Source organism: Salmo salar, chromosome 14, assembly GCF_965601325.2.
Source record: "Salmo salar chromosome 14, fSalSal1, whole genome shotgun sequence".
In the NCBI taxonomy this organism is placed as follows: Eukaryota; Metazoa; Chordata; class Actinopteri; order Salmoniformes; family Salmonidae; genus Salmo; species Salmo salar.
The window spans coordinates 14,087,054-14,113,527 of NC_138304.1; the positions used below are offsets into that span (position 1 = coordinate 14,087,054).

The 26,474-nt window shown below is 42.4% G+C and overlaps 1 protein-coding gene across 1 annotated transcript in view; it reads right to left on the minus strand.

Annotated features, from left to right (window-relative positions):
• Positions 1-7,933, minus strand: part of LOC106569005 (anoctamin-8-like) — a 30,820-nt gene extending 22,887 nt beyond the window's left edge. Inside the window, exons 1-3 of the mRNA XM_045693913.2 lie at positions 7,612-7,933; positions 2,044-2,154; positions 728-860 (exon numbers count right to left, since the gene is read on the minus strand). Coding sequence (XP_045549869.2) covers positions 728-860; positions 2,044-2,154; positions 7,612-7,690 — 323 coding nt within the window. The 5' untranslated portion in view covers positions 7,691-7,933. The remainder of the gene's footprint in view (positions 1-727; positions 861-2,043; positions 2,155-7,611) is intronic.
• Positions 7,934-26,474: the final 18,541 nt, after the last annotated feature.

Sequence of the window (26,474 nt, forward strand, 5' to 3'; positions counted from 1 at the left end):
GATGTGTTCCAGGCTCTGTTGAATGATGTTCTCCACGACATGTTGATCAGGTTTGTCTTCATCTACCTCGATGACATCCTCGTTTTCTCCCGCTCCGCACAGGAACATGTGCTCCACGTCCGACACGTTCTCCAACGCCAACCGGAGAACCAGCTTTTTGCGAAAGCAGAGAAGTGCGAATTCCATCGCTCCACCATCCCCTTCCTGGGCTACATCATCGCTGCAGGAAGTGTACAGATGGATCCCGGGAAGGTGAGAGCGGTGGAGGATTGGCCCCAGCCTACATCCAGAGTGCAACTGCAACGTTTCCTGGGATTTGCCAACTTTTATTGCCGCTTTATCCGGGGTTACAGCACCCTGGCTTTTCCTCTGTCTGCACTCACCTCTCCCAAGGTTCTGTACCTTATGGACTATGATCTGGATTACTGACCTCTGCCTGCCCTTGACCGGTCGTTTGGCTTGCCTCCTGTTCTAGTAATAAACTTTTGTTACTTCGACACTGTCTGCATCTGGGTCTTCTCCTGAAACGTGATAGTATGTGAGTGCATGTGCATGTGTCAATATAAATGTGTGTGCATGTTTTGTGTGCATTGGAGTGTCAGTGTGCAAGAGTGTGTAGAGTTCTGTGAGTGTGCAAAGAGACAGTGCAAAAGGGTCAGCTCAGATAGTTAACATATAACCATTTAATTTCTGACAAAAATGTCAGGTCAGAAGTGGGATATCTTACTTCTCGAATGAGCTTGTAATGCAGAACGCATATCCCTGTGTGTGTTGATGCTGTCTGATCTGGATTGTAGCTTGTGGGATTCCCAGTCGGATATGGTTCAACAGCCATAGCAAGGTGTGGTCGTCTATGGAGTCTACAAAAAAAAGAAATGGTCAGTTTCTATATCAGCTTTTGCATTCATTTTATGTAGGAGCCAATTTCCATGCATTAATATTGAACCTGTCGCAATTGCTTGACCATTTTTTTACACTTTATATTCTAGTCATTCATCAGACACTCTTGGAGCCATTTAATGAGTGTATTCAAATAAGGATGTTGAAACAACGACATTCTCCAGAGCTTGGCAGAAGTAGCAGCAGTAACCGTGGGAGGACGGAGCCGTGGAAAGGTAAATCCAATCAAATAAGGTAAACACCTGAGAGTATATGGGGCAAGGCACCACTGCATTAATGTCATCCCTTCTAGCAGGAATCAGTGCAATAATTAATATACAATTTTGATCCATGTTGGAAACTTGGTTTGACTTTGATTACTGAAATTGATCCATGTGTAGCATGCATTCCCACAGCACGTGCAGAATCCTAGAGTACCTTACTCTGTAATAAACATACAGGTAATGCAGGGCTGCCCAACCCTCTTCCTGGAGATCTACTGTCCTGTAGGTCTTCAGTCCAACCCTCTTCCTGGAGATCTACTGTCCTGTAGGTCTTCTGTCCAACCCTCTTCCTGGAGATCTACTGTCCTGTAGGTCTTCTGTCCAACCCTCTTCCTGGAGATCTACTGTCCTGTAGGTCTTCTGTCCAACCCTCTTCCTGGAGATCTACTGTCCTGTAGGTCTTCTGTCCAACCCTCTTCCTGGAGATCTACTGTCCTGTAGGTCTTCAGTCCAACCCTCTTCCTGGAGATCTACTGTCCTGTAGGTCTTCAGTCCAACCCTCTTCCTGGAGATCTACTGTCCTGTAGGTCTTCTGTCCATCCCTCTTCCTGGAGATCTACTGTCCTGTAGGTTTTCAGTCCAACCCTAATTTAGCATATCTGATTCAGCTAGTTAAGGTCTTGTTGGGCACCTAATTAGTAGAATCAGGTGTGTTAAATTAGCGTTGGACTGAAAACCCACAGGACGGTAGATCTCCAGGAAGAGGGTTGGGCAGCCCTGAGGTAATGGATGTGATTCAGTAGTCCCCGTGAACTGTTCCATGTCACGTCTCTGAGTGATTGGCTCATTGCCCACAACAGATAATAAGATTCCCGTCCACATTTCCCATCATGATTGAGGGGACTGAACCATAGAAGGTGATTGTGGTGATTAAGTGTACCTGAGAATGTCATTAGGATATCACAGTCTTCCGTGGGAACCATTTTCAGCCAGGATTTATGGGACATGATGTACTGCCTGGCCTGCGAGAGGCGTTTCCCAAACAATTTTTCTAAAGGGGGAGAGGTAGAAGGGAGGAGAGAGAGGGCAAAGGGGGGATGCATAGACAGATGGAGGGTAAGAACAGTTCTCATTAGTGCGGTGTAATGGGGAAAGAGGTGACAGAAGGAGAGAGGGAGGATTCTACCAAAGTGCCAAATCCTCACTGCCAGCTTTGTCACTTTTCTACTCATCAACAAGGCCAAAGCAGTTTGTTACGCCTTTCTCTCCTCAGACAATTTGAAATGCGCACAGATCACCCCAAATCATGAAAGAATCAGAAAAGGCTCACCATAGTTTTTTGCACAACAGAACATGAGGCTCACCATTACATAAACACCAAACAAGTGTTTACTCTACTAAGCTGCAGTACTTGTAGGGTAGCTTTTGAAAACTGCTCTTGAAAACCAACCACTACATTGGAGGTACAAACCACAGGCTACAACTTAATCAGGTCAAACAACAGGATAACAATGAGAATATCGAATGCTCTTGTCAGTGCATTTACCCACTGAAGTGGGAGCTCACTCATAAGCCACCTATTACTGGCATGAAAAGTAGTCCTGTTCTCTCTCACACACATACAGACACCCACAAACACCACTAGGCTGTAGTGGGTGAGCCGTGTATAGCTTGTGCTGTGAAATGTATCCTATCCTTCCCCTTTCTTGCACAACCATATCTTATACTTTTATCTTCACTGACAAGTTACAATGTTTAAACCTATGACAGCTCCATACCCGGGATTTCTAGTGCTGGGACTGTTAAGGGACTAGTAGCTATACTATACTAAACATAAATGTAAACGCAAAATGTAAAGTGTTGGTCCCATATTTCATGAGCTGAAATAAAAAATCACAGAAAGGTTCCATATGCACAAAAAGCTTATTTCTCTCAAATTTTGAGAGAATAAAATCAAGAATTATCAATCAAGAAGCTGATTAAACAGCATGATCATTACACAGGTGCACCTTGCGCTGGGGACAATAAAAGGCCATTCTAAAATGTGCAGTGTTGTCACACAACACAATGCCACAGATGTCTCAAGTTTTGAGGGAGCATGCAATTGGCATGCTGACTGCAGGAATGTTCACCAGAGCTGTTGCCAGAGAATTTAATGTTAATTTCTCTACCATAAGTCGACTCAAACATAGTTTTAGAGAATTTGGCAGTACATCCAACCGGCCTCACAACCGCAGACCATGCTTTTTTTTAATGGTATCTGTGACCAACAGATGCATATCTGTATATCCAGTCATGTGAAATCCATAGATTAGGGCCTAATGAATTTATTTCAATTTACTGATTTCCTCATATGACCTGTAAATTGTTGCATGTTGCGTTTATATTTTTGTTCAGTATAGTAGCAGCACGTAAAATACATCTATCAGCAAATATAGAAAACGTTCCTTTGTGATTGTACCTGTTCTTTCGACCAGACGACTCTAGGTCGACTAATTTCTTTTTGTGATTTTCTTTTTTAATGATTGGTCGAAATTTTAAAACGTGTATTTTTCCGTATATAGACATATCCTATGTGTTTTTCTTTTAGTTTTTCTTGTGTGTTTTTAAAAATAATTTTACCCCCTTTTTCTCCCCAATTTCGTGGTATCCAATTGGTTGTTAGTCTTGTCTCATCGCTGCAACTACCGTACGAACTCGGGAGAGGTGAAGGTTGAGCGCCGTACGTCCCCCGAAACACAACCCTGCCAAGCCGCATTGCTTCTTGACACAACACCCGCTTAACCCGGAAGCCAGCCGCACCAATGTGTCGGAGGAAACACTGCACACCTTGCTACCGTTTCAGCGTGCCAGAGTCGCCACCAGAGTCGCTAGAGCGCGATGGGACAAGAACATCCCTGCCGGCCAAACCCTCCCCTAACCTGACGCTGGGCCAATTGTGTGCCGCCCCATTGGTCTGCGTGCATATTAGTTGTGCCAAACAGGTGCTGTTAGATTACAATATCATTTTTATGACTGTTTGGAACAATGTAAACAACACTATAAAAATGATAAGCGTACCAGAGAGTCTGTTGTAATGTTTAAATTCAATTTTTTTTTTTACCTTTAACCTAAATACTAAAAACAGTTGAATGCAATTTCCAAAATGGAACGGTTTATTTATTATTTACGCAAATTTTTCAAGGGTCTCTTTATTTTATTTATTTTCAAACTAAAATGTATGATTTTATTTCAAATATGGAATGACTCATATGGTGTGTGATGACATGAACGAAGGAATGCTTGATTGACACAGTAGCCTATATAAGTATTGAAATATAGGCCTCAGTAAGTTACGGTATTAAGACTAAACACGATGCGCTCTTTGGCCTACAGCTCGATGGTGGTTATACAAGGCTGCTATACTAAGCCTACTAATGATAATGACATTACTTATTATTATAATGAGGATCATAATAGTAGTAACAACAATAAGAAGGAGATCAAGAAAAAGGAATGTTATTATTATAAATATAATTTTTCTGACAATTTGGAAGAGTGTAAACATCACTAAATACATTCTAAGTAATACCAGAGAGGCTGTTCTAACGGAAAAAAAATTGTAAAGCCTTTATTACAGCATTGCAAAGATTAAAAACAGACGGATTTGTGAAATTGTTTATCCGACAAGTTGTGGTTGCATGAGTCTTGGTGCTCACGGAATCAGTAGGCTATTAAACAAACACTCAAACAGAAGCAGGATCTGTCTTATTTCTGTAGATATATATGTATGATTTATAAAGCCAGACACATTTAACAGTTAGGCATTGATTATAAACCTAATTAAGTTGGCGTTTCCTCTCTCCTCTCACTTTTCTTAGACAATTAAGGCAAGTGCTGTTTTCTCGTCTCCTAACTCCGCTGCTGCCTCCGCCGCATTGTTCTCAACACCAATATGCAGGTTAACTTTGCTATTATGCACATAGCAACATGGTCTAGGAAAAGGCGCCAATTCAACAGCGCACTGATGTTTCAGAACTGCGGACAGCGACCGCTATCCAATGCGGGAGAAAGCACATTTGTTATAAAATAATATTATTTTTATTAGTGTTGCACCATTGTTCTTATGTAATATAACCATATACAATTTCAGTAGCACATGTCTTAGTAATGGACTGTGCCATCCCCATGGCCTCCACAATGGATTAGTCCACTCAGACAGGCGCGAATCAAACAGGTGTCTTGTACACCATGAAATTATAATTTTTTGCTACTGCTCGACTAAAGAAATCTTGGTCGACCAACAGCCTATCGACCAAACAATCCACCAGTCGACTAAATGGGGTCAGCCCTAGTACCTAATGCCTTTACTATGGTGTTATTTTCCTAACCAAAGCTTTAATTTGAAGACCAATTCAATTTTGCCCAATTTTGTTAATTGTATGTGTGTAAGTGTATGAGTGTGTGTGTGTGTACTGAATGGAGAATACTTTAGTCTAACAGTAACATTTTTACAAATGCAGTCCAAAGCCTTTAATATGGGCTGTCCCCTCATCCAATAGCACATTGGGCCCATATTCATATCCTAGATCAGTGATCCTACTCCGAGATGCTTTATGAATGCATGCTCTGAGCATCCATCATTATCCCCCAGTAATTATTTTCAATTACATCATTACTCATAGGCTTCCCCCACATTGCTAGATAACAGTGACAGCTAGGCATTGGCAGCAGAACACTTCAAGAATATAATATATTAGATTACAGATGATGGGATTCTTATCTATTGACCTCCATCTCCAAATTCACAGAAAGGCCAAATCCTGTGCCATACTGTTTCCTCTGCTGCTCTTTGAGGACTTTCTTCAACCATTGCAAAAAATACCAGTCAGTCAGCTCTCACCTCTACCACATAGTTGTGACAGAATATGCTATGCAGTAAAATGTATCTGTGATGTTCTCGCCTTGACATCTTCATGATATGTCATCATTGTGTCCTGGGTATATGTTCACTGGTAGAGTAAACACATGCAGAGTAGGCTAAGCGTGTTCACTGGTAGAGGGGAACGGGGAAAGGGGGATACCTAGTCAGTTGTCCAACTGAATGTATTCAACTGAAATGTGTCTTCTGCATTTAATCCAACCCCTCTGAATCAGAGAGGTGCGGGGGGCTGTCTTAATCGACATCCACGTCTTTCGGTGCCTGGGGAACAGTGGGTTAAACTGCCTTGCTCAGGGGCAGAACGACAGATGTTTGCCTTGTCAGCTCGGCAGGTAGCCTAGCTAACCACTAGGCTACCTGCCGCCCCCAGTAAACACATGCAGAGTAGGCTGTGTGTTTGGTTGTTTCAGTTTAATGTAAATGTTAAAGATGCAATATGCAGGAATCACTACCTAATTTCCTGGTTGCTAAAATTCTAATAGTTTGCCTAATTTCAGTTTATGTGACAAAACAAGCAAGTATAGTGTAGAGCAGTGTTTCCCAAACTCGAATATCCTGGATATTGCAGCTTTAAGTATAGGCCTACAAAAATGTGGACTTGGAAGAAATATGTGTGGTAGCTTAATGTCATGCACAATGCAGTTTTTCAGGAGAACAAAGTTGTAATAAAATAACCACTGTAGGCTACTAAAATCCAACATTAAATATTTAGTTTTTAATCTTACAGTTTCTGTTTAAAGTAACTGTCCAGTGTTTCCAGATTTCTATGAAATATGACCTATAATTAATTACAATATGAGTGAAATAGTTTTTCCTTTCAATTTTTCTGTGTTAGAATGGTGTGGGCATACTCCAACAACAGAATGGTGTGGGCGTATACCGGTCATTAAAAATATTCATGCAAGTAGAGCGCTGATTGGCCAGCTCATCCTCCTTAGGATGATGACATTATCATATGTGAGGAAATATCAAGCATTTTTAAACAGTCTGTTTGAGACACAAGTTTGAGGTTGGGCTTTTGAAGTGTTTTTTTCCCCCTCACATTTATGCTTTGGCCACAAATAGGAGTATAGGATGAGTCAACAACATTATTTGTGTATGAGTTAACAGAATATTAACTTTTAAAAGTGAGATTTTTACTGGACAATTACTTTACCACTTTGACAGCTAGACCACTGAAATAAATAATCAACATCTAATATTTATCAAAATACAAAGGCTACATTAAAACAATATAATGAATGAAAATGCAGTTGTATTGCCTTGGACTAGGCTACACCTGTGGGACCACAAAAGCCAGCCCAGCCGCAACTTGGCCCTCCTCATTCTCATTGGAATGCGCACAATGTTATAGGACACGATGCACTACCAAATAAATAAAACATGTGGCATGAAAGATGAAGGCTAAACTATGGGATTAACCTCGAAGGTTGGGGTCAATTGCATTTTTCGTGAATGTATGAGAACACGGCATCATAGTCTACCACCACAAATAGCATCATTTATAATTATCCTCTCTGTAACCATCGATCTCGAATTTACGCACCCTGTCACGACGACAAATGCTGTGTTCCTCAAGACACTTACCCAGTACACCTGACGACATTGAAGATATTTGCTCTTGCTTAGTTATCTTGTTCTCTTCGGTGGGCACTGTCTTCTCCATCCTCTCCCCTGCACTGTCGCTGTCTGCGGTACAGTTCTGTTAACAGACGCGGCGGTATTAGGTACCGCACGCTCACGTCATAAGTTTGGTGCATGAATTCACTATCAAGTGCAGGTCCTGTGCTGGAAAGACAGCACTGCAACTATGGAAGATGATGTTCCATGAGCGTTGTATGAACAAGGTTGGGGATACTCGCCTAACCTACCTGATGATGGACTGCACACGCCAGTCTTCCTTGACTGAGCAGTGAAGAAGGAGGAGTTAGGAGGTCGACACTAAGTCCCGTCTAATATAGGAATGAAGACAACTGATGGTAGAGCTACAGCAAAGGTGGATCTCTTTTTGCTTTGCAATATCTGTCTTCAATGATGCGTGATAACAAATATATAAATATCTGCTACCTTCCATTGGAGTCGAGTAAAACATTATGTGAGGTGGTTTTGTGACATGAACGGGCTATAAAAGGGCATCTTCTATTGCAACTCCATCCATCATGTAGGCTAGACATAACATAAAAGGCTAATCAGACAAAGATTCCTGGAAGCACTGTGGAGTTATATCTGTGTTGTAGCCTTCATTCAGGTATAGGATTCATGCGTCACAGACAATTTGCTACTTATTGAACATACTGTATGTATAGTGCATTCAGGAAAGTATTCTGACCCATTGACTTTTTTCACATTTTGTTACGTTACAGTCTTATTCTATAATGCATAAAATCGTTTTTCCCACTCACCAATCTACACACAATACCCCACATTGAGGAAGAAAAAACAGGTTTTTAGGCATTTTTGCAAATGTATAACCCCCCGGAAATATCACATTTACATAAGTATTCAGACCCTTTACTCTGCACTTTCTTGAAGCACCTTTGACAGCGATTACACCCTCGAGTCTTCTTGGGTATGACGCTACAAGCTTGGCACCCCTATATTTGGGGAGTTTATCCCATTTTTCTCTGCAGATCCTCTCAAGCTCTGTCAGGTTGGATGGGGAGCGTCGCTGCATATTTATTTTCAGATCTATCCAAAGATGTTCAATCGGTTTCAAGTCCAGGCTCTCGCTGGGCCACTCAAGGACATTCAGAGACTTGTACCGAAGCCACTCCTGCATTGTCTTGGCTCTGTGCTTAGGGTCATTGTCCTGTTGGAAGGTGAACCTTCGCCCCCAGTCTGAGGTCCTGAGCGTTCCGAAGCAGGTTTTTAATCAAGGATCTCTCTGTACTTTAGTCCGTTCATCTTTCCCTCTATCTTGACTAATCTCCCAGTCCCTGCTGCTGAAAAACATCCCCACAGCATGATGATGCCGCCACCATGCTTCACCGCAGGGATGGTGCCAGGTTTCCTCCAGACGTGATGCTTGGAATTCAAGCTAAAGAGTTCAATCTTGGTTTCATCAGACAAGATAATCTTGTTTCTCATGGTCTGAGAGTCTTTAGGTGCCTTTTGGCAAACTCCAAACAGGCTGTCATGTGCCTTTTACTGAGGAGTGGCTTCCGTCTGGCCACTCTACCATAAAGGCCTGATTGGTGGAGTGCTGCAGAGATGGTTGTCCTTCTGGAAGATTCTCCCATCTCTGCAGAAGAACTCTGGAGCAGGGGTCTGGTCACCTCCCTGACCAAGGCCCTTCTCAGTTTGGCCAGGCAGCCAGCTCTAGGTGTCACGTCCTGACCATAGTAAGATGTGATTTTCTATGGTAGAGTAGGTCAGGGCGTGACAGGGGGTGTTTTTCTATGTTTTCTATTTCTATGTTTAGGTTCTGGTTTTTCTATTTCTATGTTTTTTTGGGGGGTTGATCTCCAATTGGAGGCAGCTGGTCCTCGTTACCTCTGATTGGAGATCATATTTAAGTAGGGGTTATTCTTCCTGGGTTTTGTGGGTGATTATATCTTTTGAGTAGTGTTTGTTTCTCTCTGCGTCACGGTTTGTTGTTTTGTAAATTCAGTTATTTATGTTTTGCAAAGTTTCACGGATTTAATAAAATGTGGAACTACAACCACGCTGCACTTTGGTCCGATCCTTTCGACAGCCGTGACACTAGGAAGAGTCTTGGTGGTTCCAAACTTCTTCCATTTAAGAATGATGGAGGCCACAGTGTTCTTGGGGACCTTCAATGCTCCAGAAATGTTTTGGTACCCTTCTCCCAGATCTGTGCCTTGACACAATCCTTCGACCTCATGGCTTGGTTTTTGCTCTGACATGCACTGTCAACTGGGGGATCTTACAGGTTTATGCCTTTCTAAATCATGTCCAATCAATTGAATTTACCACAGGTGAACTCCAATCAAGTTGTGGAAGTATCTCAAGGGCGATCAATGGAAACACGGTGCACCTGAGCTCAATTTCGAGTCTCATAGAAAACAATCTGAGTACTTATGTAAATAAGGTATTTTAGTTTTTTTATTCTTATAAAATGTTCAAAGATATTTAAAACCTGTTGTCGCTTTGTCATAATGTGGTATTGTGTGTAGATTGATGAGGGGAAAAAAAAGATGTAAATTTTTTTTGAACAAAGCTGTAACGTAACAAAATCTGGAAAAAGTCAAGGGGTCTTAATACTTTCTGAATGCACTGTGGATGTGTAATATATCCATGTATGAGATGTAGTCATGTTCCCTCTATACCCATCATGTGACACTTCAACGGCTCCCTTATGAGAAAAAAAACATACATTTCATGTGATCACGTGATTTAATGTGAAGCAACATAAAACTACATGTTACATGTAGGTGACACGTGAGAACATGATCTCATGTGAAATTTACAGTGAGGGAAAAAAGTATTTGATCCCCTGCTGATTTTGTATGTTTGCCCACTGACAAAGAAATGATCAGTCTATAATTTTAATAGTAGGTTTATTTGAACAGTGAGAGAGACAGAATAACAACAAAAAAATCCAGAAAAACGCATGCATAGGTTTCTTCCTAGGTTTTGGCCTTTCTAGGGAGTTTTTCCTAGCCACCGTGCTTCTACACCTGCATTGCTTGCTGTTTGGGGTTTTAGGCTGGGTTTCTGTACAGCACTTTGAGATATCAGCTGATGTAAGAAGGGCTATATAAATACATTTGATGATTTGATTTGATGTCAAAAATGTTATAAAATGATTTGCATTTTAATGAGGGAAATAAGTTTGACCCCTCTGCAAAACATGACTTAGTACTTGGTGGCAAAACCCTTGTTGGCAATCACAGAGGTCAGATGTTTCTTGTAGTTGGCCACCAGGTTTGCACATATCTCAGGAGGGCTTTTGTCCCACTCCTCTTTGCAGATCTTCTCCAAGTCATTAAGTTTTCGAGGCTGACGTTTGGCAACTCGAACCTTCAGCTCCCTCCACAGATTTTCTATGGGATTAAGGTCTGGAGACTGGCTAGGCCACTCCAGGACCTTAATGTGCTTCTTCTTGAGCCACTCCTCTGTTGCCTTGGCTGTGTGTTTTGGGTCATTGTCATGCTGGAATACCCATCCACGACCCATTTTCAATGCCCTGGCTGAGGGAAGGAGGTTCTCACCCAAGATTTGACGGTACATGGCCCCGTCCATCGTCCCTTTGATGCGGTGAAGTTGTCCTGTCCCCTTAGCAGAAAAACACCCCCAAAGCATAATGTTTCCACCTCCATGTTTGACGGTGGGGATGGTGTTCTTGGAGTCATAGGCAGCATTCCTCCTCCTCCAAACACAACGAGTTGAGTTGATGCCAAGAGCTCCATTTTGGTCTCATCTGACCACAACACTTTCACCCAGTTGTCCTCTGAATCATTCAGATGTTCATTGGCAAACTTCAGACGGGCATGTATATGTGCTTTCTTGAGCAGGGGGACCTTGCGGGCGCTGCAGGATTTCAGTCCTTCACGGCGTAGTGTGTTACCAATTGTTTTCTTGGTGACTATGGTCCCAGCTGCCTTGAGATCATTGACAAGATCCTCCCGTGTAGTTCTGGGCTGATTCCTCACCGTTCTCATGATCATTGCAACTCCACGAGGTGAGATCTTGCATGGAGCCCCAGGCCGAAGGAGATTGACAGTTATTTTGTGTTTCTTCCATTTGCGAATAATCGCACCAACTGTTGTCACCTTCTCACCAAGCTGCTTGGCGATGGTTTTGTAGCCCATTCCAGCCTTGTGTAGGTCTACAATCTTGTCCCTGACATCCTTGGAGAGCTTTTTGGTCTTGGCCATGGTGGAGAGTTTTGAATCTGATTGATTGATTGCTTCTGTGGACAGGTGTCTTTTATACAGGTAACAAACTGAAATTAGGAGCACTCCCTTTAAGAGTGTGCTCCTAATCTCAGCTCGTTACCTGTATAAAAGACACCTGGGAGTCAGAAATCTTTCTGATTGAGAGGGGGTCAAATACTTATTTCCCTCATTAAAATGCAAATTATTTATAACATTTTTGACATGCGTTTTTCTGGATTTTTTTGTTGTTATTCTGTCTCTCACTGTTCAAATAAACCTACCATTAAAATTATAGACTGATCATTTCTTTGTCAGTGGGCAAACGTACAAAATCAGCAGGGGATCAAATACTTTTTTCCCTCACTGTATGTGAAATAAATGTGACAACATGGAGATGCATAATGTCAACATGTGCGAACATGACCTCATGTGAAATAAATGTGACAACATGAGGATGCAAAATATCAAGAGGTCATACCATGACGTGACAACATTTGAGCACATGTGAGAACATGACCTCGTGATTTCTTTTACAACATGGGGATGCAACATTTCAACATGTGATACCATACCTTATGTAAAGGCCTCTCTTTTGTCCCCACATATGAAACAAACTCTTTTGAGCTAAAGACTTATCTTTTTCGATCAGGCATATATTTGGCAAGTCTAATGACTCCAATGATACACAAAGGCCCTGTGTTCAAACACAAGAGTATATTTGTACCTCAAGTATTGAATCCTTCCATTCACACCTGTAGAATTGCGGAACAGGATGTTTTCATCTTTTGTCAGTCCAAACCAACTCATTCTCCAAAGAAGTGGCCGGTGGGCAGCCCGGCGCAGGAACTCGGAAGCACCGCCGTGGGAGGCCGCATTGGCGAGGAGAGCTGTCGCCGCTTGAGAGCACTGGACTCGCGCCCACGCGACCTGCGCCCCTGCAGCCTGTCGAACGGACCGGCGTGCCCCGCAAATTCTCTGTCATACCTGTTTTCGATACGCTACCTAAGATCCATCAGAGCCTATATAAACCGTAGGGCAGACCCATCTTTGCCAGCTACAAAGTTTCTCCCTGCAGGTGGTCACTGAGTCTGAGGTGCTAAAGGAGCTCCTTAAACTTGACCCCAAAAAAACATCTGGGTCAGATGGATGTGTCACTGCAACCTTAAAAGTCCTCATTGATGTCTCTGTTGCCCTTGATTCTAAGCAATGTTGTGCTGCTATTTTTTATTGACTTGGCCAAAGCTTTTGATACTGTAGACTAGAGGTCGACCGATTAATCGGAATGGTCGATTAATTGGGGCCGATTTCAAGTTTTCAAAGCAATCGGTAATCGGTATTTTTGGACACCGATTTGCCGTTTTTTTTTAACACCTTTATTTAACTAGGCAAGTCAGTTATGAACACATTCTTATTTTCAATGACGGCCTAGGAACGGTGGGTTAACTGCCTTGTTCAGGGGCAGAACGACAGATTTTTACCTTGTCAGCTCGGGGATTCAATCTTGCAACCTTACGGTTAACTAGTCCAACGCTCTAACCACCTGCTTTACATTGCACTCAACAAGGAGCCTGCCTGTTACGCGAATGCAGTAAGAAGCCAAGGTAAGTTGCTAGTTAGCATTAAACTTATCTTATAAAAAACAATCAATCAATCAATCAATCATAATCACTAGTTAACTACACATGGTTGATGACATTACTAGTTTATCTAGCCTGTCCTGCGTTGCATATAATTGATGCAGTGCGCATTTGCGAAAAAGGACTGTCATTGCTCCAATGTGTACCTAACCATAAACATCAATATCTTTCTTAAAATCAATACACAACTATATATTTTTAAACCTGCATATTTAGCTAAAAGAAATCCAGGTTAGCAGGCAATATTAACCAGGTGAAATTGTGTCACTTCTCTTGCGTTCATTGCACGCAGAGTCAGGGTATATGCAACAGTTTGGGCCACCTGGCTCGTTGTGAACTAATTTGCCAGAATTGTATGTAATTATGACATAACATTGAAGGTTGTGCAATGTAACAGGAATATTTAGATTTAGGGATGCCACCCGTTAGATAAAATACGGAACGGTTCCGTATTTCACTGAAAGAAAACGTTTTGTTTTCGAGATGATAGTTGCCATATTCGACCATATTAATGACCTAAGGCTCGTATTTCTGTGTGTTTATTATATTATAATTAAGTCTATGATTTGATAGAGCAGTTTGACTGAGCGATGGTAGGCACCAGCAGGCTCGTAAGCATTCATTCAAACAGCACTTTCGTGCGTTTTGCCAGCAGCTCTTGAAGCATTGCACTGTTTATGACTTCAAGCCTATCAACTCCCAAGATTAGGCTGGTGTAACCGATGTGAAATGGCTAGCTAGTTAGCGGGGTGCGCACTAATCGCGTTTCAAACGTCACTGGCACTGAGACTTGGAGTAGTTGTTCCCCTTGCTCTGCATGGGTAACGCTGCTTCGAGGGTGGCTGTTGTCGATGTGTTCCTGGTTCGAGCCCAGGTAGGAGCGAGGAGAAGGACGGAAGCTATACTGTTACACTGGCAATACTAAAGTGCCTATAAGAACATCCAATAGTTAAAGGTATATTAAATACAAATCGTATAGAGAGAAATAGTCCTATAATTCCTATAATAACTACAACCTATAACTTCTTACCTGGGAATATTGAAGACTATTGTTAAAAGGAACCACCAGCTTTCATATGTTCTCATGTTCTGAGCAAGGCACTTAATCGTTAGCTTTCTTACATGGCACATATTGCACTTTTACTTTCTTCTCCAACACTTTGCTTTTGCGTTATTTAAACCAAATTGAACATGTTTCATTATTTATTTGAGGCTAAATTGATTTATTGATGTATTATATTAAGTTAAAATAAGTGTTCATTCAGTATTGTTGTAATTGTCATTATTACAAAAAACAAATAAAAATCGGCCGATTAATCGGCAGCCCCCCCCCCCCCCCCCCCTCCCCGGTCCCCCAATAATCGTTATCGGTATCGAAAAATCATAAATGGGTCGACCTCTACTGTAGACCATTCCATTCTTGTGGGCCAGCTAAGGAGTATTGGTGTCTCTGAGGGGTCTTTGGCCTGGTTTGCTAACTACCTCTCTCAAAGAGTGCAGTGTATAAAGTCAGAACATCTGCTGTCTCAGCCGCTGCCTCTCACCAAGGGTGTACCCCAAGGCTCAATTCTAGGCCCTACGGTCCTCTCAATTAACATCAACAACATAGCTCAGGCAGTAGGAAGCCTTATTTATGCTCAGCTGGCGCCTCTCTGGATTTTGTGTTAAACGCTCTAAAACAAAGCTTTCTTAGTGTCCAACAAGCTTTCTCTGCCCTCAACCTTGTTCGAACACCTCCAAAACAAAGGTCATGTGGTTTGGTAAGAAGAATGCCCCTCTCCCAAATGGTGTGATTACTACCTCTGAGGGTTGAGAGCTTGAGGTAATCACCTCATACAAGTATTTGGGAGTATGGCTAGGCGGTACACTGTCCTTCTCTCGGCACATATCAAAGCTGCAGGCTAAAGTTAAATCTAGACTTGGTTTCCTCTATCGTAATCTCTCCTCTTTCACCCAAGCTGCCAAACTAACCCTGATTCAGATGACCATCCTACCCATGCTAGATTATGGAGACGTAATTTATAGATCGGCAGGTAAGGGTGCTCTCGAGAGGCTAAATGTTCGTTACCATTTGGCCATCAGATTTTCCACCAATGCTCCACACATCACTGCACTCTATACTCCTCTGTAAACTGGTCATCTCTGTATACCCGTCGCAAGAACCACTGGTTGATGCTTATTCATAAAACCCTTTTAGGCCTCACTCCCCCCCTATCTGAGATATCTACTGCAGCTCTCATCCTCCACATACAACACCCGTTCTGCCAGTCACATTCTGTTAAAGGTCCCCAAAGCACACACCTCTTTGGGTCGCTTGTCTTTTCAGTTCACTGTAGCTCACGAAAAGAATGAGCTGCAACAAACACTCAAACTGGACATTAAGCCTATTCTGTAAAAACTCCCAGCATTCGTCAAAGATCCTACAGATGTGAAAAACAAAATATCAGAACTGTCTAATCTCCCTGACAACATCATGTTGGCTCTACATAAATATCTCTCATGAAAAAGGCCTAGGATATTATCTACAGGAACGTGACGGAGAAATGTCACCGCCTAGTGAATTTATCTGTGAACTGGCTTCTCGAGTTCTCAAGCTCAACTACATTACCTTTTAAAAACACTTTGTCCTTCAAGTTAGTGGAAATGCTATGGGCTCCACCTTTGCCCCTAATTATGCTAATTTATGTGTGCTATTTTGAGCAAAAGTTTATCTGTGATGAGACCAGGAACCCTTCTCCATGATCCTCAAATGATTCAGGTATATAGATTAAATTCTCTGTGTGTGGATTGGCACTGAACAATAACTCCATGAATTCACTTCCTTTTTGAACAGTATGAACACTGACCTGAAGTTCTATGTTGAATATGACCACAAGCGGGTCCATTTCTTGGACATGTGGATAGAGGTTGCTAATTGGGAACTTTATCGCCACTCTATATCAGAAAGAGACCGGCAGAAACACTTTTCTCCTAGAAAGTAGCGCTCATTTTAGTGCCCTTTAAAGAGGGTTACCCAAGAGCCATTTCTATAGGCATTGACGTGTGTGTCATTCGACAAAGGACTTGATTGATAAAGCTGTCAACGTGAAACAAACGTTTTCTGGACAGGGGTTACTCCACCCACTGTGCGTAAGATGCGTACCGAATTGCGCTCTCTAAACCTCGCCAGGATATACTAAAAAAAAGTGTTAACTTGTAAGGAATTCTATTACTTGCATATCTACATTTACCCCCAAAGCCTATATGATTAAAAACATAGTAATGAAGCACTGGCATATGCTCACCTCAGACCCAGAGCTCGACCAGGAATTCAAGGAACCCTCCCTTTAATTGTCTACAAACGGGGCCCCAATCTTCGCAGTAGACTAGTCAGAGCCAGCTTCAACATGGGCTCTAAACAAACAGTCCTTACTCCACTGAGAGATGGAAACCACCCTTATGGCAATTGTGCTCATCGCAGGATGATAATAGACTGAATCTACCGCACACCCAAAGCTGATTTGTTAAGGCGCTAGAGACAAAAGGCAAAACTGGAGAAACAGGAAAAAGTCTCTGCACACTTCCAGTCAGATGCAAATGTATTTTAATTATAGCTGATCATATCAGAGCATATCACCACAAACAATAGTGGGGGACAGATTATTTCCACACAGTGAGCCACAAAGAAGGCAAGATGTAGCCTAATCATTTTTTTTCTAGCACAAATGTTTTTGTTTTCTTCTACTGCGCTTTTGTTGTTTGAGGAATGTTAGAACATTTGCAGAGAAAACAAAATAAAACATCCCCTTATTTGTATAGATAGTGTGTTATATTCAGAATACACATCCATACTTTACACATTTGGATACCTGTGTGTATGTTTGTTTACTACATGTACGACAAACATTTATTGCAACCTGCTATGCCCTGCACACAGAAAAAGAAAAAGCCACAAGTGTTTTTCATTTATACTATCAGTGCCTAATTGGTGCTTCGTGTGCTTATTCAAATGATGGTTTGTGTGTACTGTATTGACGCAATAACACCAATTTTTTAAAGAGTTTAAAGAGTTTTGCAAGAATTGTTTGCTTTTGCAAGAAATGTGTAACGTTTTGCTGGTTTGGTGTACAGTTTTGTGGTTAGTGTGTAGAGTTTGCAAAAATATCCTAGTTTCAAAGATAGTACCTAAGCAATCAGAAAAAAATGTAAAAGTTGTTTCGACTATTTTCACCGCAACTCAGTAGCCGGTAACCTACTATAAAATTACAGGATTTGTTTAGATGTGCCATAAGAGCATCCTATAAGTTTAAATGCAATTGCAAGTGAGGCGTGCCAAGTTCATTTTAAGTTAAAAAGTACCCAAGTGCATTGCGATTCACATTAAATAGCAAAACACTATTACTGTGGAAATTTTGTGTAAAATGACAGAAATGTATCACAAAATTAATAGCAATGGCTACCAGTGTAGTTTCATGTTGTCACATATTAAACCACATGATTTCAGATGTGGAAAATCACATTATTTCACATTGTCACGTCCTGACCAGTAAAGGAGTCTATTTGTTATTGTAGTTTGGTCAGGATGTGGCAGAGGGTATTTGTTTTCATGGTTTTGTATGTGTTTAGATAGAGGGATATTTTGTGTAGAGTGTTTCTGGGGTTTATTGGTGTAGTGTCTATGTAGAGGGGGTAGTTGATTTAGGTGGTTCGGGGTGTGTGTGTATTGTAGAGGGGTATTGGATTTATGTGTTCCGGGGTGTTGGGTATGTTCTTGTGTTTGTATTTCTAAGGGGCTGTTCTAGTTTTGTATTTCTGTGTTGGCCTGGTATGACTCTCAATCAGGAACAGCTGTACATCGTTGTTGCTGATTGAGAGTCATACTTAGGTAGCCTGTTTTCACCTGTCACTTTGTGGGAGGTTATTTCCGTGTTTAGCGTTATGCCTTACAGGACTGTCTATCGTCGTTGTGTTTTTGTATACGTGTTTGTTTTTGGTTTACCTTCTTTGTCCAAATAAAAGAAGATGAGTGTACATATACCCGCTGCGCTTTGGTCTCAATCCTACGACTACCGTGACACACATGACATGTGAAAACGACATGTCACATGTGAAATCATGTGAAAACACGCATTTTTGGAACACTTCAAGTGACATTTCACATGTGAAAACGTGTTTTTGGAACACTTCACGTCACATTTCACATGCGAAAATATGTGTTTCTGGAACACTCCACTTATAAATATATTTTTTTTACTTCAAGTGATCACATGTTTTCACGTGCAATTGCATGTGTTATCACTGTTCAGTTAAAGTGTCATTAGTTTTACACTGTTGTGCTGTAGAATTTGGGAATTTGTTTATACTGGATTAAGTGTAAATGTTCATTAATTGTAATTTTGTTAGTTATTCTCCAACTTTCTTTTTAAGTATTGGTTCTGATAGCTTATATTCTCTTGTAAGAGATTGTCAGTTGGATATGCTCTCTGTAAGGTATAAACAAACCATTAATCTAACTAAAATAATCTTTTCACAAATAAGCAAAAGACTGAAAGTGTTACTTTGTTCTGCGGTCTCCCCTACTATGTAGAGCAGGGGGTCAAACTCATTTTCCTTGCGGGCCACATTCGGAGGGCCGCACTTAAATTATTTCCTCACTGTCAACATTTTCAGAAAAAAATACTCTGTAGTCTATCTATCGCTTCTGGAATTTTCGATGCTCCCTGACTGTCTAGCTTTCGTTTCGCTGACTCTTAGCAAGCTGGACAGAGTAAGACTATAAATGTGTCCATTATCATTTCTATACAGTTTCCATTTGGTTTTAGTAATTTCAATGTCGATTAAGATATATATATATATATATATATATACTGCTCAAAAAAATAAAGGGAACACTTAAACAACACATCCTAGATCTGAATGAAAGAAATAATCTTATTAAATACTTTTTGTTTACATAGTTGAATGTGCTGACAACAACATCACACCAAAATAATCAATGGAAATCCAATTTATCAACCCATGGAGGTCTGGATTTGGAGTCACACTCAAAATTAAAGTGGAAAACCACACTACAGGCTGAGCCAACTTTGATGTAATGTCCTTAAAACAAGTCAAAATGAGGCTCAGTAGTGTGTGTGGCCTCCACGTGCCTGTATGACCTCCCTACAAAGCCTGGGCATGCTCCTGATGAGGTGGCGAATGGTCTCCTGAGGGATCTCCTCCCAGGCCTGGACTAAAGCATCCGCCAACTCCTGGACAGTTAACCACCTAACCGAGGAACTCAATTTAACCTTGCGCAATACCCTAGATGCAGTTGCACCCCTAAAAACTAAAAACATCTGTCATAAGAAACTAGCTCCCTGGTATACAGAAAATACACGAGCTCTGAAGCAAGCTTCCAGAATATTGGAACGGAAATGGCGCCACACCAAACTGGAAGTCTTCCGACTAGCTTGGAAAGACAGTACCGTGCAGTATCGAAGAGCCCTCACTGCTGCTCGATCATCCTATTTTTCCAACTTAATTGAGGAAAATAAGAACAATCCTAAATTTATTTTTGATACTGTCGCAAAGCTAACTAAAAAGCAGCATTCGCAAATGGAGGATGGCTTTCACTTCAGCAGTAATACATTTATGAACTTCTTTGAGGAAAAGATCAGGATCATTAGAAAGCAAATTACGGACCTCTTTAAATCTGCGTATTCCTCCAAAGCTCCATTGTCCTGAGTCTGCACAACTCTGCCAGGACCTAGGATCAAGGGAGATACTAAAGTGTTTTAGTACTATATCTCTTGACACAATGATGAAAATAATCATGGCCTCTAAACCCTCAAGCTGCATACTGGACCCTATTCCAACTAAACTACTGAAAGAGCTGCTTCCTGTGCTCGGCCCTCCTATGTTGAACATAATAAACGGCTCTCTATCCACCGGATGTGTACCAAGCTCACTAAAAGTGGCAGTAATAAAGCCTCTCTTGAAAAAGCCGAATCTTGACCCAGAAATTATAAAAAACTATCGGCCTATATCGAATCTTCCATTCCTCTCAAAAATTTTAGAAAAAGCTGTTGCGCAGCAACTCACTGCCTTCCTGAAGACAAACAATGTATACGAAACGCTTCAGTCTGGTTTTAGACCCCATCATAGCACTGAGACTGCACTTGTGAAGGTGGTAAATGACCTTTTAATGACGTCAGACCGAGGCTCTGCATCTGTCCTCGTGCTCCTAGATCTTAGTGCTGCTTTTGATACCATCGACCACCACATTCTTTTGGAGAGATTGGAAACCCAAATTGGTCTACATGGACAAGTTCTGGCCTGGTTTAGATCTTATCTGTCGGAAAGATATCAGTTTGTCTCTGTGAATGGTTTGTTCTCTGACAAATCAATTGTACATTTCGGTGTTCCTCAAGGTTCCGTTTTAGGACCAATATTGTTTTCACTATATATTTTACCTCTTGGGGATGTCATTCGAAAACATAATGCTAAATTTCACTGCTATGTGGACGACACACAGCTGTACATTTCAATGAAACATGGTGAAGCCCCAAAACCGCCCTCGTTAGAAGCCTGTGTTTCAGACATAAAGAAGTGGATGGCTACAAACTTTCTACTTTTAAACTCGGACAAAACAGAGATGCTTGTTCTAGGTCCCAAGAAACAAAGAGATCTTCTGTTGAATCTGACAATTAATCTGGATGGTTGTACAGTCGTCTCAAATAAAACTGTGAAGGACCTCGGCGTTACTCTGGACCCTGATCTCTCTTTTGAAGAACATATCAAGACTGTTTCAAGGACAGCTTTTTTCAATCTACGTAACATTGCAAAAATCTGAAACTTTCTGTCCAAAAATGATGCAGAAAAATGTATCCATGCTTTTGTTACTTCTAGGCTGGACTACTGCAATGCTCTACTTTCCGGCTACCCGGATAAAGCACTAAACAAACTTCAGTTAGTGCTAAATACGGCCGCTAGAATCCTGACTAGAACCAAAAAATGTGATCATATTACTCCAGTGCTAGCCTCCCTACACTGGCTTCCTGTTAAGGCAAGGGCTGATTGCAAGGTTTTACTGCTAACCTACAAAGCATTACATGGGCTTGCTCCTACCTATCTTTCCGATTTGGTCCTGCCGTACATACCTACACGTACGCTACGGTCACAAGACGCAGGCCTCCTAATTGTCCCTAGAATTTCTAAGCAAACGGCTGGAGGTAGGGCTTTCTCCTATAGAGCTCCATTTTTATGGAATGGTCTGCCTACCCATGTGAGAGACGCAGACTCAGTCTCAACCTTTAAGTCTTTACTGAAGACTTATCTCTTCAGTAGGTCCTATGATTAAGTATAGTCTGGCCCAGGAGTGTGAAGGTGAACGGAAAGGCTGGAGCAACGAACCGCCCTTGCTGTCTCTGCCTTGCCGGTTCCCCTCTCTCCACTGGGATTCTCTGCCTCTAACCCTATTACAGGGGCTGAGTCACTGGCTTACTGGTGTTCTTCCATGCCGTCCATGGGAGGGGTGCGTCACTTGAGTGGGCTGAGTCACTGACGTGGTCTTCCTGTCTGGGTTGGCGCCCCCCCCCCCCCCCCCCCTTGGGTTGTGCCGTGGCGGAGCTCTTTTGTGGGCTATACTCGGCCTTGTCTTAGGACGGTAATTTGGTGGTTGGAGACATCCCTCTAGTGGTGTGGGGGCTGTGCTTTGGCAAAGTGGGTGGGGTTATATCCTGCCTGTTTGGCCCTGTCCGGGGGTATCATCGGATGGGGCCACAGTGTCTTCTGATCCCTCCTGTCTCAGCCTCCAGTATTTATGCTGCAATAGTTTATGTGTCGGGGGGCTAGGGTCAGTCTGTTACATCTGGAGTATTTCTCTTGTCTTATCCGGTGTCCTGTGTGAATTTAAATATGCTCTCTCTAATTCTCTCTTTCTCTCTTTCTTTCTTTCTCTCGGAGGACCTGAGCCCTAGGACCATGCCTCAGGACTACCTGGCATGATGACTCCTTGCTGTCCCCAGTCCACCTGGCCATGCTGCTGCTCCAGTTTCAACTGTTCTGCCTGCGGCTATGGAACCCTGACCTGTTCACCGGACGTGCTTGTTGCAACCTCGACAACTGCTATGATTATTATTATTTGACCATGCTGGTCATTTATGAACATTTTAACATCTTGACCATGTTCTGTTATAATATCCACCCGGCACAGTCAGAAGAGGACTGGCCACCCCTCATAGCCTGGTTCCTCTCTAGGTTTCTTCCTAGGTTTTTGGCCTTTCTAGGGAGTTTTTCCTAGGGAGTTTTTCCTAGCCACCGTGCTTCTTTCACATGCATTGCTTGCTGTTTGGCGTTTTAGGCTGGGTTTCTGTACAGCACTTTGAGATATCAGCTGATGTACAAAGGGCTATATAAATAAATTTGATTTGATTTGACAGTCTGTGGTGCAACGTGGCGTTGGTGGATGGAGCGAGACATGATGTCCCAGATGTGCTCAATTGGATTCAGGTCTGGGGAACGGGCGGGCCAGTCCATAGCATCAATGCCTTCCTCTTGCAGGAACTGCTGACACACTCCAGCCACATGAGGTCTAGCATTGTCTTGCATTAGGAGGAACCCAGGGCCAACCGCACCAGCATATGGTCTCACAAGGGGTCTGAGGATCTCATCTCGGTACCTAATGTCAGTCAGGCTACCTCTGGCGAGCACATGGAGGGCTGTGCGGCCCCCCAAAGAAATGCCACCCCACACCATGACTGACCCACCGCCAAACCGGTCATGCTGGAGATGTTGCAGGCAGCAGAACATTCTCCACGGCGTCTCCAGACTCTGTCACGTCTGTCACGTGCTCAGTGTGAACCTGCTTTCATCTGTGAAGAGCACAGGGCGCCAGTGGCGAATTTGCCAATCTTGGTGTTCTCTGGCAAATGCCAAACGTCCTGCACGGTGTTGGGCTGTAAGCACAACCCCCACCTGTGGACGTCGGGCCCTCATACCACCCTCATGGAGTCTGTTTCTGACCGTTTGAGCAGACACATGCACATTTGTGGCCTGCTGGAGGTCATTTTGCAGGGCTCTGGCAGTGCTTCTCCTGCTCCTCCTTGCACAAAGGCGGAGGTAGCGGTCCTGCTGCTGGGTTGTTGCCCTCCTACGGCCTCCTCCACGTCTCCTGATGTACTGGCCTGTCTCCTGGTAGCGCCTCCATGCTCTGGACACTACGCTGACAGACACAGCAAACCTTCTTGCCACAGCTCGCATTGATGTGCCATCCTGGATGAGCTGCACTACCTGCGCCACTTGTGTGGGTTGTAGACTCCGTCTCATGCTACCACTAGAGTGAAAGCACCGCCAGCATTCAAAAGTTACCAAAACATCAGCCAGGAAGCATAGGAACTGAGAAGTGGTCTGTGGTCCCCACCTGCAGAACCACTCCTTTATTGGGGGTGTCTTGCTAATTGCCTATAATTTCCACCTGTTGTCTATTCCATTTGCACAACAGCATGTGAAATTTATTGTCAATCAGTGTTGTTTCCTAAGTGGACAGTTTGATTTCACAGAAGTGTGATTGACTTGGAGTTACATTGTGTTGTTTAAGTGTTCCCTTTATTTTTTTGAGCAGTGTGTATATATATATATATATATATATATATATATATATATATATATATTTTACACAAACCAACCACATTTGTATTGTACTGTAAGAGAAGAAAGAACATGAGCCATTCAGAGTACTTTTATGTCAAAAGGACCCCTTACCTCACATCAAAAAGTCTACCCTGTCATAACTCTTGTGCATAACAGAAAATGGTGAGCATGAGCTGATGTTGTGATCCGCAAGTCATTATTATAGATGCAATTGGCAATGAGAAACCGGTCTTTGCAATAGATATAGCTTGTGTTTAAAAAGTCCCTCTGAAATCCATTGGAGGCACCACTTTGTAGAAGATCCTACTTCTCAATTCCATCAGATACAGTATTTCAGATCCTCCATTACGATATAATGGCCGCTAGAGAGAAGTTGTGTTGAAGTGTGAGAAAGGCATGTTTCCCATCCAAAACAGTTTGTACATATATTATGACGACATTTTGTGACGTTTTTGTTCGTTTTGGTGTTCGGCAAGGTTTTTTTGGGCTGTTTGTGCACGCAACATGTTTTTGTTATCCGAAGTCTACGGCCCTTCGACGGTGATTGGTCAACAGTAGGGATTCTTGAATTAAGTGTTTGTTGTCATTCAACAAGAGACAACTAGTTTTCATGCACATTTCTTCACTTGAGAAATACTGCACCAAACATCTTAGCTAGATGTAAAATTGCTTGACTAAGATCTCCTCTGCAAAAATGTCCAAAATCACAGATTTCTTGAGTTATCTTGAAGAAGTGTATACTGGCTACGGCATCTCAAGATGGACAAACAGTACTATTTTTCTCTAGTTTTTCAAGCGAAGGTCTTTTAAAGGAGTATGCGTGGCAAAAATGTTCACTTTGCCTGGCCACGTTCTGTTAGGAACAAACTGAACTTAGTATGCAGACGCCTAAAGAGATACACTTCTTATTGGTTGGTATAGAGGGCAAGAGCCAGAAAACCCTGATGAGGTGCCAGGCTGCTTGCTACCTTTAGCCCCTAACCTCCTCTAGGGAACACTGGGTGAAGGATCTGGGCCGGTATGCATAAAGGGTTTTAGAGTCAGAGTGTTGATCTAGGATCAGGTCCCCATGTCCACATAATCTTATTAATTATGGTCTAAAAGGTTCAACTGATCCTAGATCAGCAATGGGCCCAGATATGGGGTAGTGTCTGACTGGTGATCTGTAGTCCACTGTCTCTCCCTACTCTAGCGAAATACAATTGGGTCTCTCTGTTTGATGGAAAATCAATGGGGTTGATAGATTACAGTAAATCTAGTCTGGTGATATGCTAAAATCGAGCAGAATTGCCATTGAGGATTATTGATGATCTTGTTAGCCTTTTGTTGAGGAGAGGCCATGAGTCTATGTACCGGGAAAAAGGTTTTAATCATGTATTTAGAATTCATTGTACATTTCCGTTTAGTCTTAGTTTGAATAGGATTGTAACATTCGTTTTGAAATACAAGTGAGAAATTTAGTATACATTTTCAATTGCTTACAATAACTTTACGATTAGAAATGAAAAGATACTACACTTCCGAGCAGCGATACAGGACTGAAGGTCCCCCTCAAAAAAACATAGATGACTGGGTCATCTAAAATGAAATGTGCCGATGTAACTGATAGTAATGCAATGACAAGTGCTTGACCTGACACAAGAGGCCAAGGTGAGCTCAGGTTATGTATGTTGGACAGATCCAGGGACGCCATCGAGGCTCATTGTTTCCTTCCAGCTGCTTCCACTGTTTACCACAGCCTCGACTATCAACAAGAGAAAGGTTTTGCCCTCTAATGTTTTTACCAGTCTGGCGGCCACGGGACTGAAGGGGCCAGCCAAATAGGAAGTGTAATTAGCAATCATGGTCAAGAGGGAACGTTAGTAGCCAGAGACAAAAGGGGTCAGAGTTCTGCAACCCCGGGTAGGAAGGAGGTAGCAATAATAAGCGGCCATTCCTTTCCTGCACTTTGGGCGGAGTGGGGAGACGTGGCGCCCCTGGCCTTTCTGGGCTCCAAATGGCCACTAAAGTCCCCCAGACCAGAGCAAACCCAGTATTCTCAGACACCATTGTGACACCAATCTGCGTCATCTAGAAGGGTTTTGACCTAATCGGCCTCAGATACCTGGGAACGCCCAATAGCAAATGACCCGTGGCAGTAGAAGACAAGCAGAGATAACCTAAAAAGGTTATTGTGAATACTACCCATCATGCTTTCATGTTACTGAACCTACAACACTACAGCGGGATAAGTAGGCAATTCTTCATGCAGTTGAAGTCGGAAGTTTACATACACTTAGATTGGAGTCATTAAAACTCGTTTTTCAACCACTCCACAAATTTCTTGTTAACAAACTATAGTTTTGGCAAGTCGGTTAGAACA